The 18,404-nt window shown below is 39.7% G+C and overlaps 1 protein-coding gene across 1 annotated transcript in view; it reads left to right on the top strand.

Moving 5' to 3' along the window:
- The window catches only part of LARGE1 (LARGE xylosyl- and glucuronyltransferase 1), a 590,826-nt gene that overhangs the window by 336,711 nt on the left and 235,711 nt on the right, over nt 1-18,404 (top strand). Inside the window, exon 6 of the mRNA XM_029205397.1 lies at nt 16,609-16,780. Coding sequence (XP_029061230.1) covers nt 16,609-16,780 — 172 coding nt within the window. The remainder of the gene's footprint in view (nt 1-16,608; nt 16,781-18,404) is intronic.

Below are 18,404 nucleotides of genomic sequence, written 5' to 3'. Positions count from 1 at the left end.
TTAACAGTTTTCTTAGTAGAATGTGCCTGGCCACTTGCCATCCTGCAGATGTTGGAGAAACATTTGTGCTGAGAAGGTTGGTGACTCCTCATATGAGTTGCATTGACTGTCACTCTGTTGCAGTGTTCATTTGTGCTGCAAATATTAGCTCCATATAGGAGTCACCTTCACCTTTGCTGATTTTACTTCCCATTTCCAGGTGCAATTAGGGCTCCATCCCAAGCTTCGTAGTAAGACTTTATCTATAGCTTTCACTGCCTAATGATCATTTGAATATCGTATTTATTTTTGAATATCTTATTTGAGTCCGTTTCCAAAATGATTAAGATTGTTGGAACGAGGCAAATCAGATTTTCAGTTCCAGCCCCTGTAATTCTTTAAGATTGTGTGACTTCCTTGATGTTGGGATATTGTGTGACTTAAAAGATTTATAAATTGCTTATAGTGTCTACTACAAAGTGAGTAATCAACAAATGTGGTATTATTGACATTATCATAAATATAATAATATTCTTTTCCTGTTAACTGTGATCTCCTAGGAAATAGGAATGTTCCACATTTATTATTTTTTTCCTTAACATCTAGTACAGAGTTTGCACACACAAGGAATGTTTAGACAAATGAGTCTTTTTCAGAATTAGGTGATTTTTTTTTTTTGAAGGGGGATTTAAAGCATTAGGAATTCCTTTGATCAGTAGCCAAATCCCCAAGTGGAAGTAAAGGCTTAAATGGAATTATCTTGTAGCACGCACCATTGTCTATAGTACTTTCTAAGGGTGACATTCTTTTCCCTTCCGCATTCTCACATATGATCAATTCTAAATCTAGACAAGTTAGGCAGCTATATCCTCAACACCTGGTTTCCTTGACAACTCTTCATATAAATAGTAAGGGCCTGTTATGGGGGGGTGAATGCCAATATAACTACAGTCTTAAGTCATCTTGAAACAAGGCTTTCAAGGTCAAGGCTAAAATTTTGAAATTATAATAAAACCTTTAGTTAATATTTCCTAGATGCATTACAAGAATTGAGTAAAAGCATCATCTTTTCAGGGGTGACCAGTGAAGAGGCTCATTTTTGGCTGTGAGCTGAGAGAAATTCTGATTGTCACTGACAAGGTTTACTTTTGGATCTTTTTACTACACCAAGACTTTTGCCTTCCATGTTTCATTAAAAAAAAATAACTTTTAAACCAACCAGAAATTAATTAAGTGGCACCTCTGGTTCATCCTCCTTAACCCTCCTTCCCTGCTTGTCGTTGGCCCTACCCTGCATTTCCAGTAAAGTTGACCTGTAGGGTGGATCGCTGGAGCTGGGAACAGAGAGTGTCACCAGCAAAGGCTTCACCTCCAAAGGATTACAGAGCCCTCTAAAAGTGAAAAGTGCCTCATTAATGAAGAGCAGCATGGGGCCACGTTAATTGCAGCCTCTGAGGCTGTCCTTTAGATGGTTCCCTGTGAAGGAGGTGGTGAGAGTGGAGGAGGAGGAATGGGGGGTGAGAGGGTGAGAATGGGTAAAGTGTCCTCAAATCTCCAGGTGAACTTGAGGACAGATCACTGTCATATTTTATGATTAAACTGCCTTCTGATTAAATTCAGGAAGGCAGGAAGAACTGCTAGACTCAGCAGATGCAAATGTCTGGACCCAGGTTTGGGGTTACTTATCTATTTTTGCACACTTCTTGTGTGTTTTGTGTCTCATCTGGTGTCATATAATCCTATAGAGTGAAGTTCTTCAACCTTTTGAAAAATTTATTACCCACACCCAGGAGCCTTTTTAGATATTTTAAAATTGTACTCCCCCCATTAGATTTTAATAACAAATCACAGTAATATCCAAGATTTTTTTTTGCTCCCCAAAAGCAATTTTTGCTTTTGTTGCAAGAAGCAAAGATTCTGCATTTTTTAAGAATGAATGCTGAGAGGGCAGACAGCAGAAACAAGAAGAACTACAATCCTGCAGCCTGTGGAACAAAAACCACATTCACAGAAAGTTGAACAAGATGAAAAGGCAGAGGGCTATGTACCAGATGAAGGAACAAGAGAAAACCCCAGAAAAACAACTAAATGAAGAGAGATAGGCAACCTTCCAGAAAAAGAATTCAGAATAATGATAGTGAAGATGATCCAGGACCTCGGAAAAAAAATGGAGGCAAAGATCGAGAAGACGCAAGAAATGTTTAACAAAGATCTAGAAACATTAAAAAACAGAGATGAACAATACAATAACTGAAATGAAAAATACATTAGAAGGAATCAATAGCAGAATAACTGAAGCAGAAAACCGGATAAGTGACCTGGAAGACAGAATGGTGGAATTCACTGCCACAGAACAGAATAAAGGAAAAAGAATGAAAAGAAATGAAAACAGCCTAAGAGACCTCTGGGAACACATTAAATGCAACAACATTCACATTATAGGGGTCCCAGAAGAGAAGAGAGAGAAAGAACCTGAGAAAATATTTGAAGAGATTATAGTTGAAAACTTCCCTAACATGGGAAAGGAAATAGCCACCCAAGTCCAGTCTCTGAGGAAGCTCAGAGAGTCCCATACAGCATAAACCCAGGCAGAAGAAACACGCCAAGACACATAGTAATCAAATTGTCAAAAATTAAAGTCAAAGAAAAATTATTAACAGCAGCAAGGGAAAAATGAAAAGTAACATACAAGGGAACTCCCATAAAGTTAACAGCTGATTTCTCAGCAGAAACTCTACAAGCCAGAAGGGAGTGGCATGATATACTTAAAGTGATGAAAGGGTAGAATCTACAACCAAGATTACTCTACCCGTCAAGGATCTCATTCAGATTCAATGGAGAAATTAAAAGCTTTACAGACAAGCGAAAGCTAAGACAATTCAGCACCACCAAACCAGCTTTACAACAAATGCTAAAGGAAGTTCCCTAAGTGGAAAACACAAGAGAAGAAGGGGACCTACAAAAACAAAACAATTAAAATGGTTATAGGAACATACATATCGATAATTACCTTAAACATGAATGGATTAAATGATCCAACCAAAAGACACAGGCTCGCTGAATGGATACAAAAACAAGGCCCATATATATGCTGTCTACAAGAGACCCACTTCAGACCCAGGGATACATACAGACTGAAAGTGAGGGGATGGAAAAAAGATATTCCATGCAAATGGAAATCAAAAGAAAACTGGAGTAGCAATACTCATAGCAGATAAAACAGACTTTAAAATAATGTTACAAGACAAGGAAGGGCACCACATAATGATCAAGGGATCAATCCAAGAAGATATAACATTATAAATGTATATGCAGCCAACATAGGAGCACCTCAATACATAAGGCAACTGCTAAAAGCTATAAAAGAGGAAATCGACATTAACACAGTAATAGTGGGGAACTTCAACACCTCACTTACACCAATGGACAGTTCATCCAAACAGAAAATTAATAAGGAAACACAAGCTTTAAATGACACAATAGACCAGATAGATTTACGTGATATTTATAAGACATTCCATCCAAAAAGAGCAGATTACACTTTCCTCTCAAGTGCGCGTGGAACATTCTCCAGGATGGATCACATCTCGGGTCACAAATCAAGCCTCAGTAAACTTAAGAAAATTGAAATCATATCAAGCATCTTTTCTGACCACAGCTCTATGAGATTAGAAATCAGTTACAGGGAAAATAACGTAAAAAACACAAACACATGGAAACTAAACAATACATTACTAAATAACCAAGAGATCACTGAAGAAATCAAAGAGGAAATCAAAAAATACCTAGAGACAAAGGACAGTGAAAAGATGATGATCCAAAACCTATGGGATGCAGTAAAAGCGGTTCTAAGAGGGAAGTTTATAGCAATACAAGCTACCTCAAGAAACAAGAAAAATCTCAAGTAAACAATCTAACGTTACACCTACAGGAACTAGAGAAAGAAGAACAAACAAAATCCAAAGTTAGCAGAAGGAAAGAAACCATAAAGATCAGAGCAGAAATAAATGAAATAGAAACAAAGAAAACAATAGCAAAGATCAATAAAGCTAAAAGCTGGTTCTTTGAGAAGATAAACAAAATTGATAAACCATTAGCCAGACTCATCAAGAAAAAGAGGGAGAGGACTCAAATCAATAAAATTAGAATGAAAAAGGAGAAGTTACAACAGACACCATAGAAATAGAAAGCACCCTAAGAGACTACTACAACCAACTCTATGCCAATAAAATGGACAACCTGGAAGAAATGGACAAATTCTTAGAAAGGTATAACCTTCCAAGACTGAACCAGGAAGAAATAGAAAATGTGAACAGACCAATCACAAGTAATGAAATTGAAACTGTGATTAAAAATCTTCCAACAAACAAAAGTCCAGGACCAGATGGCTTCACAGGTGAATTCTATCAAACATTTAGAGAAGAGCTGACACCCATCCTTCTCAAACTCTTCCAAAAAATTGCAGAGGAAGGAACACTCCCAAACTCATTCTGTGAGGCCACCGTCACGCTGATACTGAAACCAGACAAAGATACTGCAAAAAAAGAAAATTGCAGACCAATATCACTTATGAATATAGATGCAAAAATCCTCAACAAAATACTAGCAAACAGAATCCAGCAACACATTAAAAGGATCATATACCATGATCAAGTGGGCTTTATCCCAGGGATGCAAGGATTCTTCAATATACACAAATCAAACAATGTGATACACCATATTAACAAATTGAAGAATAAAAACCATGTGATCATCTCAGTCGATGCAGAAAAAACTTTTGACAAATTTCAACACCCATTTATGATAAAAACTCTCCAGAAAGTGGGCATAGAGGGAATGTACCTCAACATAATAAGGGCCATATACTACAAACCCACAGCCAACATCATTCTCAATGGTGAAAAACTGAAAGCATTTCCTCTAAGATCAGGAAAAAGACAAGGATGTCCACTCTCACCACTATTATTCAACATAGTTTTGGAAGTCATAGCCACAGCAGTCAGAGAAGAAAAAGAAATAAAAGGAATACAGATTGGAAAAGAATAAGTAAAACTGTCACTGTTTGCAGATGACATTATACTATACACAGAGAATCCTAAAGATGCCACCAGAGAATTACTAGAGCTAATCAGTGAATTTGGTAAAGTTGCAGGGTACAAAATTAATGCACAGAAATCTCTTGCACTCCTATACACTAATGATGAAAAATCTGAAAGAGAACTTAAGGAAACACTCCCACTTACCATTGCAACAAAAAGAATAAAATACCTAGGAATAAACCTACCTAGAGAGACAAAAGACCTGTATGCAGAAAACCATAAGACACTGATGAAAGAAATTAAAGATGATACCAACAGATGGAGAGATATACCATGTTCTTGGATTGGAAGAATCAATATTGTGAAAATGACTGTACTACCCAAAGCAGTCTACAGATTCAATGCAATCCCTATCAAACTACCAATGGCATTTTTTACAGAACTAGAACAAAAAATCTTAAAATTTGTATGGAGACACAAAAGACCCCGAATAGCCAAAGCAGTCTTGAGGGAAAAAAGTGGAGCGGGAGGAATCAGACTCCTTGACTTCAGACTATACTACAAAGCTACAGCAATCAAGACAATATGGTACTGGCACAAAAACAGAAAGATAGATCAATGGAATAAGATAGAGAGCCCAGAGATAAACCCATGCACCTATGCTCAACTAATCTATGAGAAGGGAGGCAAGGATATACAATGGAGAAAAGATAGTCTCTTCAATAAATGGTGCTGGGAAAACTGGACAGCTACATGTAAAAGAATGAAATTAGAACACTCCCTAACACCATACACAAAAATAAACTCAAAATGGATTAGAGACCTACATGTAAGACTGGACACTATAAAACTCTTAGAGGAAAACATAGGAAGAACATTCTTTGACATAAATCACAGCAAGATCTTTTTTGATCCACCTTCTAGAGTAATGGAAATAAAAACAAAAATAAACAAATGGGACCTAAGGATACTTAAAAGCTTTTGCTCAGCAAAGGAGACCATAAACAAGATGAAAAGACAGCCCTCACAATGGGAGAAAATATTTGCTAACGAATCAACGGACAAAGGAGTAATCTCCAAAATATATAAACAGCTCATGCAGCTCAATATTAAAAAAACAAAGAACCCAATCCAAAAATGGGCAGAAGACCTAAACAGACATTTCTCCAGAGAAGACATACAGATGGCCAAGAAGCACGTGAAAAGCTGCTCCGTATCACTAATTATTAGAGAAATGCAAATCAAAGCTACAATGAGGCATCACCTCACACCAGTTAGAATGGGCATCCTTAGAAAATCTACAAACTACAAATGCTGGAGAGGGTGTGGAGAAATGGGAACCCTCTTGCACTGTTGGTGGGAATGTAAATTGATACAGCCACCATGGAGAATAGTATGGAGGTTCCTTAAAAAACTAAAAAGAGAACTACCATACGACCCAGCAATCCCTCTACTAGGCATATACCCAGAGAAAACCATAATTCAAAAAGACACATGCCCCACAATGTTCACTGCAGCAGTATTTACAATAGCCAGGTCATGGAAGCAACGTAAATGCCCATCGACAGATGAATGGATAAAGAAGATGTGGTGTATATATACAATAGAATATTACTCAGCCATAAAAAGGAACGAAATTGGGTCATTTGTAGAGATGTGGATGGATCTAGAGACTTTCATACAGAGTGAAGTAAGTCAGAAAGAGAAAAACAAATATCGTATATTAACGCACATATATGGAACTAAAAAAATGGTACAGATGAATCCATTTGCAGGGCAGAAACTGAGACACATCTGTAGAGAACACACGTATGGACACCAAGGGAGGAAAGCGGTGAGGGGTGGGGATGGTGGTGTGATGAGTTGGGTGATTGGGATTGACATGTATACTCCGATGTGTATAAAATGGATGACTATTAAGAACCTGCTGTATAAAAAAATAAATAAAATTCAAAAAAAAAAGAATCAATATGAGATGGTGGTAATGTAGAAATAGATAAGCAGAACAACATGAAAGGAAACATAAATGGTATCTTGAACTTCCTTTCAGAATCTTAAAATGCACCTCCAAAAATAGGTATTTTATACCTAAATCCTTAGTTTATGCCATGTTTAATGTCCATTAAATCTCAAAAATTAAATATCAAAAAAGAAAAAAAAGAATGAATGCTAAAAAGTAGTTTATTGTAAGAGGAGAAGAGTGGTTTTTTTCTTTGCATTTACTAGAAAAATTATTGTCTCCATTCTTAGCAGGAGCTGTGTGTGTGTGTGTGTGTGTGTGTGTATTTGTGACTTTTAGCTGGGTCCGCTTTATTCCTGGGTTCATTCTACGTCACATTCTTGCCCCTTGGTTCCTTATGATTTCGTCCTGTATATGCAGGCACATACACACAGTTGAAGATTGAAGATAAAGAGGTTATGATATAAACCAATAAAACACCATACAATCTGACTTAGAACTAGAACAACATCACCAAAGATACTTGGATGTCTTCGCATTCCATTGCCCTACCTCCTCCAGCCCCCATCAAGGTAAACTACTAATGGGAATGCTGTAATAATGCTTTTAGAAATTGTTTTTCTGTCTCCCCAAACTGTACTGTATTCCCCTCCAAGCATTCATCTGATGTTTGAATGAATGAATGAAGTAGTTCCACCAGTGTATTCCCCTCACAGGGAATGGTTCCCAGTAAGCATTGCTTGTTTACGTGTATTGTTTTGGTTTTTCAACACTATTCATTGAGTGCCTCTGTGTGTCAGACAGTGTGCTCAGTAGACATACATAAATACATACCGCGCATGTAATAAGAAGAATTGCAGCTTCTAGAAATAATAAGTCCAGGCTCCTCAGGAGCTAATGCAGTTTTCTCCTCAGTGCCTTGAAAAATCTATTAGTTAAGAAGGCAGCAATATTTCAGGAAATTAAACCACTGTAGCAGTCCAGTTCACAAATCAGAACTCCCAGTGCTTTGCAACGCTCCATTTCATAACGTTAAGTCCTCAGAGAGGTTCAGACGATCCATAAATGCTCCAGGGACCAATCCCCCCAAGCTTCACAGAGCTAAATAGAGGATGCTTCTTGACAGGCATGAGAGAGGAAGGGGTTTTGTTGCCACTGATATGAGGAGGAGCATGTTTATAGATTCGTGATCACATTCCTCTTGATTCACTGTGCCTTTGTCATCATTCTCGAATTAATTATGCTTGTGGAAGATGGCTGCTCAGTAGATTCCTGAATAATGAACATTTCAGGTGAACGCCAGATAACTCACTTTGGACTGGGGTTTTATTTTCTAAATAAATGTTCATGGATGCCTAGTAGGATTGCTGTTACCTGTAAAGACCAACTTAGGGCTCTTACAAGGTTTTCCTCCAAGGCTCCATTGTGGGAAGATGTGAAATGTGTAACTTAGCTCTCCTGTTGGTACTGGTTACTCAGAATTTCACAGGAGCCGACCTAGAGCTGCTTTTGCCGAAATGGGATTTCTGAGTTTAGAAAGTGGAACAGCTAGGAAACCTTCATGCCATGAAGCCTAGGGTCATCTAAAGAACGAAGATCTTCCACCAACACTTTCTTTTGTTAGTCTTTGAGAAAGATCCTCTCTCCCTATACATCCAACCCTGTCAAGTTCAGGTGGGACTCTTAAGTTTAGGGCTATTATATCTCTTGTTTCTGAACAATAAACTGGTTGGTGATCCAATATAAATGATTCAGCCAACAGGCCTTGAGAAATACAGTACCTACTGTATCTCCTAAATTACTGTTTCTTAGGGTGTAGTCCACTGCTGTATCTAAAATGGATAACCAGCAAGGACCTACTGTATAGCAGAGGGAAATCTGCTCAATGTTATGTAACAACCTAAATGGGAAAATGTATAACTGAACCACTTTTGCTGCACTCCTGAGACTATCACAACATTGTTAATCAACTACACTCCTGTATAAAATAAGTTAAAAAAAAAAAAAAAGGAATTCCATGGAGATCTGGCTAACAATACAGATTTCTGGGCCCTACCCCAGACCTGATGAATCATCACCTCTGGGTATGACCCTGTGAATCTGCATTTTCTGTAGGCGTCCTCCAAGGTTTTGATGCCCATCAAACTGCCTTCTATTAATCTTTCTCTTCTATGGGTTGCTAGAGTATATTCCGAAAATACAGTTGAGATTATGTGTCTTTGCTAATGAAAACCTTTTTGTTGCTTCCCACTGACCTTAGGGTATTGGCCAGAGTTCTTTATACATGTTCTCCATATACTGTACTTCATACAGTATTTTCTAACGTCTCACCCTTTCCTCCTTCCCCACAGCCTTTCCCATCACTTCCAGCTTCAAGCTTTATCTGGACATATCAGATTGTAGTTACTTTACACACACACACACACACACACACACACACACACACACACAATTGTCTATTTATATCTCTGTGCCTTCACGGATACTATAATACCTCTCCCATCCTGCTTTTCTCCCAATATTTGAAAAACTCAATTTTCACCTGATTTGTCAAGATCAAATGTAAGGCTCATCTTTTCCAGACATCTCTGATTATTCTCCCTCCCTTCCAACCACCCCACCTTGACTGTCCTTCTTCTAGATCACTGCTATATGTACACCTGGAGGTATCATAGTCCCGTTCTTACCATCGTAATATCACAGATGTGGTAGCCAGTTTCCAAGATAGCCCTCGATAATCCCATCCCCTGGTACTCACACTCTTGTCTAGTCCCTTCCCATGTTGCCCAGGGCTGACCTGTATAATCAGTAAGATGTGACAGAAATGACACCATGTAACTTCTGAGGCCAAGTCATAAAAGACATCCTAGCTTCTTTCTTGTTCTCTCTTGGATCACTCACGCTGGGAGAAGCCAGCTGCCCTGTTGTTAAGGCGTCCAGACAGCCCTGTGGGGGTGGTCCATGTGACAAAGAACTGAGGCTTCCTGCTAACAGCCGGCATCACCTCCCAGGCATGTAGGAGTGAGCCTTCTTGAAGCAGATCCCAAGCATTTAGATGTCTGTAGGCTCAGCCGACATCCTTACTACAACCTCATGAGGAATCCTGAGCCAGAGCCACCCAGCAGATATGCTCCCAAATTCCTAACACAGGAACTGTGCGAGGTAATAAGTATCGCCGTTTTAAGCTGCTGTGTCTTGAGGTAACTTGTTATGCAGTAAAGGATAATGAATATACACTAGACCATAAATTCCTCAAGCACCAGCCATGTTTTATTCATTGTGGATGCTGGTCCCTAGCCCCCCCTCGGTACCTGACCCATATTAAGTGTTCTGTAAATGCTGATTTAAATGATTCCAACTGAGCTAAACTGGAGCATATTTTTGCTGGCAAGGGCAAATACAAATGCAGATGACTTTATCTAGTAGGTAAGAATCTCATCTTTTCTGTCGCTCTAAATATAATTGGTAACAATATTAACAATTAAAAATAATAGCCAGTACCTATATACAGCATCAGAATTCTCAAAAGCCTATAGAGTATGTTCTGTGAGGATGCCCATTTTACAGACGAGAAAACAAAGGTACGTTGAGGTTCAGTTACTTGCCCAAAGTGACCCAGCCAGTGAGTGATGGAGCCAGGATTCAAACCAAGGCAGTCAGACTCTGGAGTGCATGCTGTTAACCAATTGAAAAGCTAATATTGAGCGCTCGTGATGTAGCGAACACTGAACCAGTCCCCTTAGTCCTCTTGCCTCATTTAATGCTTTTTCAAAACTCATGGGATCTGTATTTATATTCTCTATTTTAGGGGTGAGGAGTTTGAGGGTTAGAGAGATGAGCCTACCAGTGGGAATCTGGCCATTCAGATTCCCAAGCTTATGCTCAGTTCATGACCCCCCTGTGGCACTGTCCGGAGTCCCCATCCCATCCGAGCTCCTCACCCTCCATTTCTCAACAGTTATGTTCTGAACATACAGGTTGGTTGCCAAGACAACAACTCAGAAATGACATTAAAGGCAAATGACTTTTCAGACATTCTGGGGCTAGGATGGTTTTTCCTTTTTAATTTAAAAAAAATGGGTCACGGTGATCTGTAATCCATAAGAAAATGTTGGTAGGGATAAGAAGTGTATTTTGAGTAATAAATATTTCCAGGATAATGAGGAAAGCTTCCAGATTACAAAGAGACCAACTCACTAGGAAGGGAGCAGGATATGCTACTATTATCCCTATTTTTCAGATGAGAAAATTAAGGCCCAGAGAGACTTCAAAGCCAGGAGTATCCGACTCCAAAGTCTTTGTACCTACTTGCCTTGAAAAACTGCTTCTTGACGAACATAGATTTGGCTGGGTTGAGGCAGGGGCTTAGCTATGGCCCTACAGTAACTAATCCAGGAGCGGAGAGCACGTCTGAATAGGCCCGGGGCTGCAGGAAGGGTGAAGAAGAAAGAAACACTGGCATCATTTCAGAGTAGAATATCTAGGGCTGGGGGACTGAAATACGAGGTAAGGGGAAGGACTCAGTCCTCATCCCCCAAATTTCAGGTACGGAGATAATAATATCTGACCTTTGTCCTAGTTGGAAGGGATGTAAATAAGGTAGCACATAGAAAGCTCTTCCCACAATGCCTGACACCCAGTAAACACTCAGCAAATGCTAGATAGTATTTTCTGTTGTGATCATTACGGGAGCATCCCAATGCCTCCTTAAAAACAACGCCTTTAAGAAGAAATAGCTTATTTTTGTGTATGGTGTTAGGGAGTGTTCTAATCTCATACTTTTACATGTACATGTCCAGTTTTCCCAGCACCACTTATTGAAGAGGCTGTTTTTTCTCCACTGTATATTCTTGCCTCCTTTATCAAAGATAAGGTGACCATATATGTGTGGGTTTATCTCTGGGCTTTCTATCCTGTTTCATTGATCTATATTTCTGTTTTTGTGCCAGACCATACTGTCTTGACTACTGTAGCTTTGTAGTATAGTCTGAAGTCAGGGAGCCTGATTCCTCCAGCTCCATTTTTCATCCTCAAGATTGCTTTGGCTATTCAGGGTCTTTTGTGTTTCCATACAGATTGTGAAATTTCTTGTTCTAGTTCTGTGAAAAATGCCAGTGGTAGTTTGATAGGGATTGCATTGAATCTGTAGATTGCTTTGGGTAGTAGAATCATTTTCACAATGTTGATTCTTCCAATCCAAGAACATGGTATATCTCCGTCTATTTGTATCATCTTTAATTTCTTTCATCAGTGTCTTATAATTTTCTGCATACAGGTCTTTTGTCTCTTTAGGTAGGTTTATTCCTAGATATTTTATTCTTTTTGTTGCAGTGGTAAATGGGAGTGTTTTCTTAATTTCACTTTCAGATTTTTCATCATTAGTGTACAGGAATGCCAGAGATTTCTGTGCATTAATTTTGTATCCTGCTACTTTACCAAATTCATTGATCAGCTCTAGTAGTTTTCTGGTAGCATCTTTGGGATTCTCTGTGTACACAAAAATAAGCTCAAAATGGATTAAAGACCGATATGTAAGGCCAGAAACTCTCGAAGTCTTGGAGGAAAACGTAGGCAGAACACTCTATGCCATAAATCACAGCAAGATCCTTTTTGACCCGCCTCCTACAGAAATGGAAATAAAAACAAAAATAAACAAATGGGGCCTAATGAAACTTAAAAGCTTTTGCACAGCAAAGGAAACCATAAACAAGACCAAAAGACAACCCTCAGAACGGGAGAAAATATTTGCAAATGAAGCAACTGACAAAGGATTAATCTCCAAAATTTACAAGCAGCTCATGCAGCTCAATAACAAAAAAACAAACAACCCAATCCAAAAATGGGCAGAAGACCTAAATCGACATTTCTCCAAAGAAGATATTCAGATTGCCAACAAACACATGAAAGAATGCTCAACATCATTAATCATTAGAGAAATGCAAATCAAAACTACAATGAGATATCATCTCACACCGGTCAGAATGGCCATCATCAAAAAATCTAGAAACAGTAAATGCTGGAGAGGGTGTAGAGAAGAGGGAACACTCTTGTACTGCTGGTGGGAATGTAAATTGATACAGCCGCTATGGAGAACAGTATGGAGGTTCCTTAAAAAACTACAAATAGAACTACCATACGACCCAGCAATCCCACTACTGGGCATATACCCTGAGAAAACCATAATTCAAAAAGAGTCATGTACCAAAATGTTCATTGCAGCTCTATTTACAATAGCCAGGAGATGGAAACAACCTAAGTGTCCATCATCAGATGAATGGATAAAGAAGATGTGGCACATACATACAATGGAATATTACTCAGCCATAAAGGAAATGAAATTGAGGTATTTTCAGTGCGGTGGATGGACCTAGAGTCTGTCATACAGAGTGAAGTAAGTCAGGAAGAGAAAAACAAATACCATATGGTAACACATATATATGGAATCCAAGAAAAAAAAAAAAGGTCATGAAGAACCTGGGGTAAGACGGGAATAGACACAGACCTACTAGAGAATGGACTTGAGGATATGGGGAGGGAGAAGGGTAAGCTGTGACAAAGTGAGAGAGAGGCATGGACATATATACACTACCAAACGTAAGGTAGATAGCTAGTGGGAAGCAGCTACATGGCACAGGGAGATCAGCTCGGTGCTTTGTGACCACCTAGAGGGGTGGGATAGGGAGGGTGGGAGGGAGGGAGACGCAAGAGGGAGGGGATATGGAGATATATGTATACGTATAGCTGATTCACTTTGTTATAAAGCAGAAACTAACACACCATTGTAAAGCAATTATACTCCAATAAAGATGTTAAAAATAAATAAAATTTAAAAAAAAAGAAGAAATAGGCATCATTTCCTGACAAAACCAGCCTCTTTCCCTGCTTTCCCTTGTTTATCAAAGGTCAGAAACCAGCCTCACGCCTGAGATATCACTTTCCTTCACGCCCTGGGTTTTAAGCACACACTTTTGGGGATGTGTCTTCTGTCAGCCCTTTACCTCCATCCTCATGTCACTGTTCTGGTCAGATTTCCTGAGTAACTTTTCTTGGACCACCCAGCATCACATGAACCCTAGGATCACTTGCAGCACTTCACAGAAACTCCCCTTGGGGTCCATTCCCCCAAGGAACTGGCCACTTTGGGAAGGTGAATTTCCCCTTGAGAGCCTCCACCACCCCCTCCTTTACACAGAAACCCTTAAAACCTGGGATTGCTTTTGTTCCTTTATGTAAGTACATTAGGTGGTATTCTTGAGCACAGTTGGATTTTTTTTGCTAATTAAATGTCAGAACATGCTGCTTAGAATTTTTAACAGCCATTGCAAAGGATAATAATCTTGCCATTAACATAAACCTAACTTTCATTCTTATTATTGTTTTAATTACATGAACCCTTTCACGTGCTGAGTGATGAAGAACACTCTAGGATATTGCCTGGCTAGGCGGTGGTGTTTCTATAGGGTACTCTGGGGTAGGTCTGCATGATGCCCTCCAGGTTTCTGCACCTTGCCTCTGAGGATGGACTTCTCCCCGTTGACCCCAAGACTTAACGTCCCTGGTTGGACTGAAGTTTATTGTAGGGTGGAAGTGAGATCCGTAGCAGTGTGAATTGCACCAGGAGAGTGCCCCGAAAGGTTATATGGGTGACCACTCCCACCCATTTTTTTCTTTTTTCCTCCTAAAACCAAGGATGTGCAGTCCAATTTGGAGATCCACCAGAGGGGGCTTCACGTTTCCCGGTAGATCCCAGTTTATGATTTATTAATCTTTTATATAGAAATATAGGAAAAATAGGTGGGTGATTTATTTTCCCTGTCAAAGCTATCTCTATTCCCTACTTCCCCTTTACTGTCAAAGGTACCATAACTTATCACGCTCCAAATCCTGAATCATCTGAGCCTGGGTAGTGCTGGCACACATTCACTAGGGGGAAGGGAAGTGGGCTTTATGTATACTGGATGCTTTGTAATCCTCCCAGCAATATTGTGATGTGAGTGTCTTAAGCTCCCATTTTGCAGATGAGAAAACTGAGGCTCATGGAGGTTAAATGACTTGCCTGAGGTCACACAGCTTATTGGAAGTGGAACTGGTGCTAAAGCCCAGGCTCTGGGGCTCAACAAGCTGTGCCTCTTCCAGTGTACTGTACTGACCTGGACCCTCGCAATTACAGATACCTCTTCTCCTAGTTGAGGAAAATGCCAAAGGTAGCATTTGAACCCAGGCCTGGCTAACTTTGCAGTCATGCACGTGATCAGACGTGTTTGGAGAAATGACTATGTTGTTACCATAATACAAATGACATTGTCCCTGCCTCGAGGAGTTCCAGTCCAGAGCAGGAGAGAGACGTGGGAAATTAGACACAGCATGATGGCTTGCTGTGCTGGAAGAAGGGAAACACCTTGCTTTGGGAACCCTCGCCCAGCCTGGGGCAGCGGGGAGGGGTGGCTGGAGGGTGGTACCTTCTAAGTTGGAACTCGGGGGAAGAGCAGGAATTGGACAGAGGCAGAGCGTGTTCCATGCTACTTCTAAGAGAAGGAGCCATTTATGATAAACGCATCTGCTTCTCACCACACGTTCTTTCCCCCTACAGATTCCTTAGTTTTCTTTCTGGGATTTTCTTTCTGAATACAAACTCATTCAAATGCTTCCTTTACCTCTAATTGAACACTCTAACTTAATTGATTATGTATTAAGTCGGGGACTTGGGGCGACATCCAGTCCTGGGCTCATGTTGAGATTAATTTATTCCTGTAGTCCTACTGTTCTGTAATGCATCTGAGTGCCTTGCGTGTGTGTAAAAACTAAAGTCAGAAGCTGGAGCCGTCTAATTCGACGGCTTAACCCAACGTGCTGGTGTTCGGCCTCCACCAAGCTCTCCTGCTTTGATGGTAACCAAAAGAGATGAATAAGTTAATCAAAGGTCTGATTAAATAGCATGGCTCTGCAGCATGGGCCGATGATTGCCAAGCTTCGGTTCAGGCAAATTCTCAAGGGAGAGAGGAAAGTGAGCTGAGTTCCCAAGGCCGAGGCTTATGTGAAAAAGAGTTATATAAAACCCACTGGAGGGAATTACTCGAAGTCCTCAGACCTCAGATCTTAAGGTGATGGCCAGCTCCATTACAGCTTTAACAAAATAGATAAGCGTAACAGTACCATTGAATAGTCATTTTTAATGACACAGAAATGGAATATGACTGAAAGAAATATGTCTACCCAGGAACAATTAGGTACTGGTTGCAAAAAATATATATAGTAGGATTCAATTTTTGAAACCTTTATTTCTTGTTCTGTGCATATTCTTATTTCCTCCAATGAGCCTATATAATTTCTATAATAACAAAAATCTTTTTTTTTTTTTAAATCTGAGCATAGTGTTTTCATGTGATAGTTATTTCATAAACGTTACTTTCCTTCTCCCTTGATTCGGATACATTTTCTTCCAAAAGAACTTCATATGCCATGAAGTTACATGAACAGATCTTTAAGAAAATATTCATTCATTTACTCAACAAATTTTTATTCGATGCTTTTTATGTACCAGGCACTATTTATAATGGTTATACAAAGAAATTAATGCACTGATTTTTTTTTTTCCTTTCTCCTGCTCTCGCTCTTCACTGCCCTGTCTAGTCTGAAGTTTCCTGGATCCCCAACAAACATTACTCTGGGATTTACGGTCTGATGAAGCTTGTCCTCACCAAGACTCTTCCTGCCAACCTGGAGAGGGTCATCGTCCTTGACACAGACATCACCTTTGCCACCGATATTGCAGAGCTCTGGGCTGTGTTCCACAAGTTCAAAGGTAAATGGTAGCTCATTTTTTTCTGGTATCTTTGAAGGTGTCAGCATGTCAAGAAGAGTGATTTTTCTTTTCCCAATGTGAGGTCAACTCTTAACGAGGTCGTTCTAATGAAACAGACAAGGAATTATAAATAGAGTGGAGCATCAGTTTTAGTACTGCCATTTGAAACATGTTAAACTGGAATTTGCTTGTGTTTTTGTAATAATTGAAGAGGTAAGATCTGTGTTCATAGGAAGAACCCAATTGAGGGTTGCTGAATTGCTTGGTAAGAGACAAATATCGAATGTGTGTATTTTGTATGCAGATAATTGAGTTGACTTCCTGGTGTGGAGACATGCATTTATCAGTTTTCTCTTTTTATCAAATGATACTTTGATTGCCGAGAAAGCCTGTGAGGTGGTGGTGATGGATATTGATTATAGAGTGTTTGCAAATGTCCTTATGGCTTCCATTAATGTTGTGGTTTATCGTTTTAAAGAAGTATATAAGTTTGGCTTTTTAAGACGTTCCTTCTAATCTAGTTAGTTCCTGTAGCTCTTGGCACTGCCCCAGGGTATGTGCGAGTATAAGGTGGGAAATTGTGAGCCCGATGGGTGTACATAACTCTGGTGGGGATGCATGAGAGAAGTGGCAAGTTAGCACAAACCTTGGACTATTATTTAATACCCCTCTTCCAGGGGTCTTCCTTAAAACTGCATAATTTTTCAATTTTATATTCTCAGTATTAGACAAATACAATGAGAGATAAATATGGCAGTGAGATTTTTTTTCTTCCGGCTTCTGCACTCTGGCTTCTGTGTTTAAAATTCCTCCTGCCTCTTTTCTATAGCTCCTTATCCTATGAAAGTGAAATACTGCTCAGTGATTTTAAATCACAGCATTTTCATGAATCAGAGGATATTCCAGTTGGTTTCTGTTTTCGTTCACGGACAGAAGAGTAAATTCCTCACCCACTCCAATCTCTGCCTGCTTCCTCCTGGGGGCCTCCCAGCTCTGGGGTAATTGAAAAAAGTCCTCCGCACACCATGGGGGGAAACACTCTGACCCTCGGGCTCTTTTCCTTGCCAGGATCAAAAGTTTCCTTACTCGTGTCAGTAATGACACTAGTAAAGACATCATTTAGCAAAGCTGTTGAAATGGAGTGTGTCTCAGCTTTCTGATCTCTTCTTCATAGCATGGTTGGATCTGTCTTTTTATTTCACAAATAAAGGGACAGAAGCTTGGTAGGATGCAAGGTTCTACCCGGAGCTGAGACCAGAATGCCTGTGTGTGTTGGCTTCCCCGTGCATCTCTTTTCAAGTCCCCCTATCAGGTCTGCTTGTTTTTTCCGATTACATCGAACTCACTGGGGACGGTTTTTCTATAGTTATGTGGTTGAGTTGGCGAAAAAGTTCTTTCGGGTTTTTGCATAAGATGTTATGGAAAAACCCAAACGAACTTTTGGGCCAACCCCAATATTTTATTCCTATTTTCATGCCGATGTTCAGTATTCAGGGTTGTATTTATTCAACGGGCACTTATCGCATCCCCACTGGGTATCACTGGCTATAAGGAGTGGGTTCTGGCTATAAGATGAGCAGTGAAGGGGAGTGAGAGTTATCATCTCTCCTGAAGGGGCTAAAGC

The sequence above is a fragment of the Monodon monoceros genome, unplaced genomic scaffold (genome assembly GCF_005190385.1).
Source record: "Monodon monoceros isolate NGI ecotype Baffin Bay Population unplaced genomic scaffold, NGI_Narwhal_1 Super_Scaffold_6, whole genome shotgun sequence".
Lineage (NCBI taxonomy): Eukaryota > Metazoa > Chordata > Mammalia > Artiodactyla > Monodontidae > Monodon > Monodon monoceros.
This window is presented reverse-complemented; position numbering and strand designations above follow the sequence as displayed.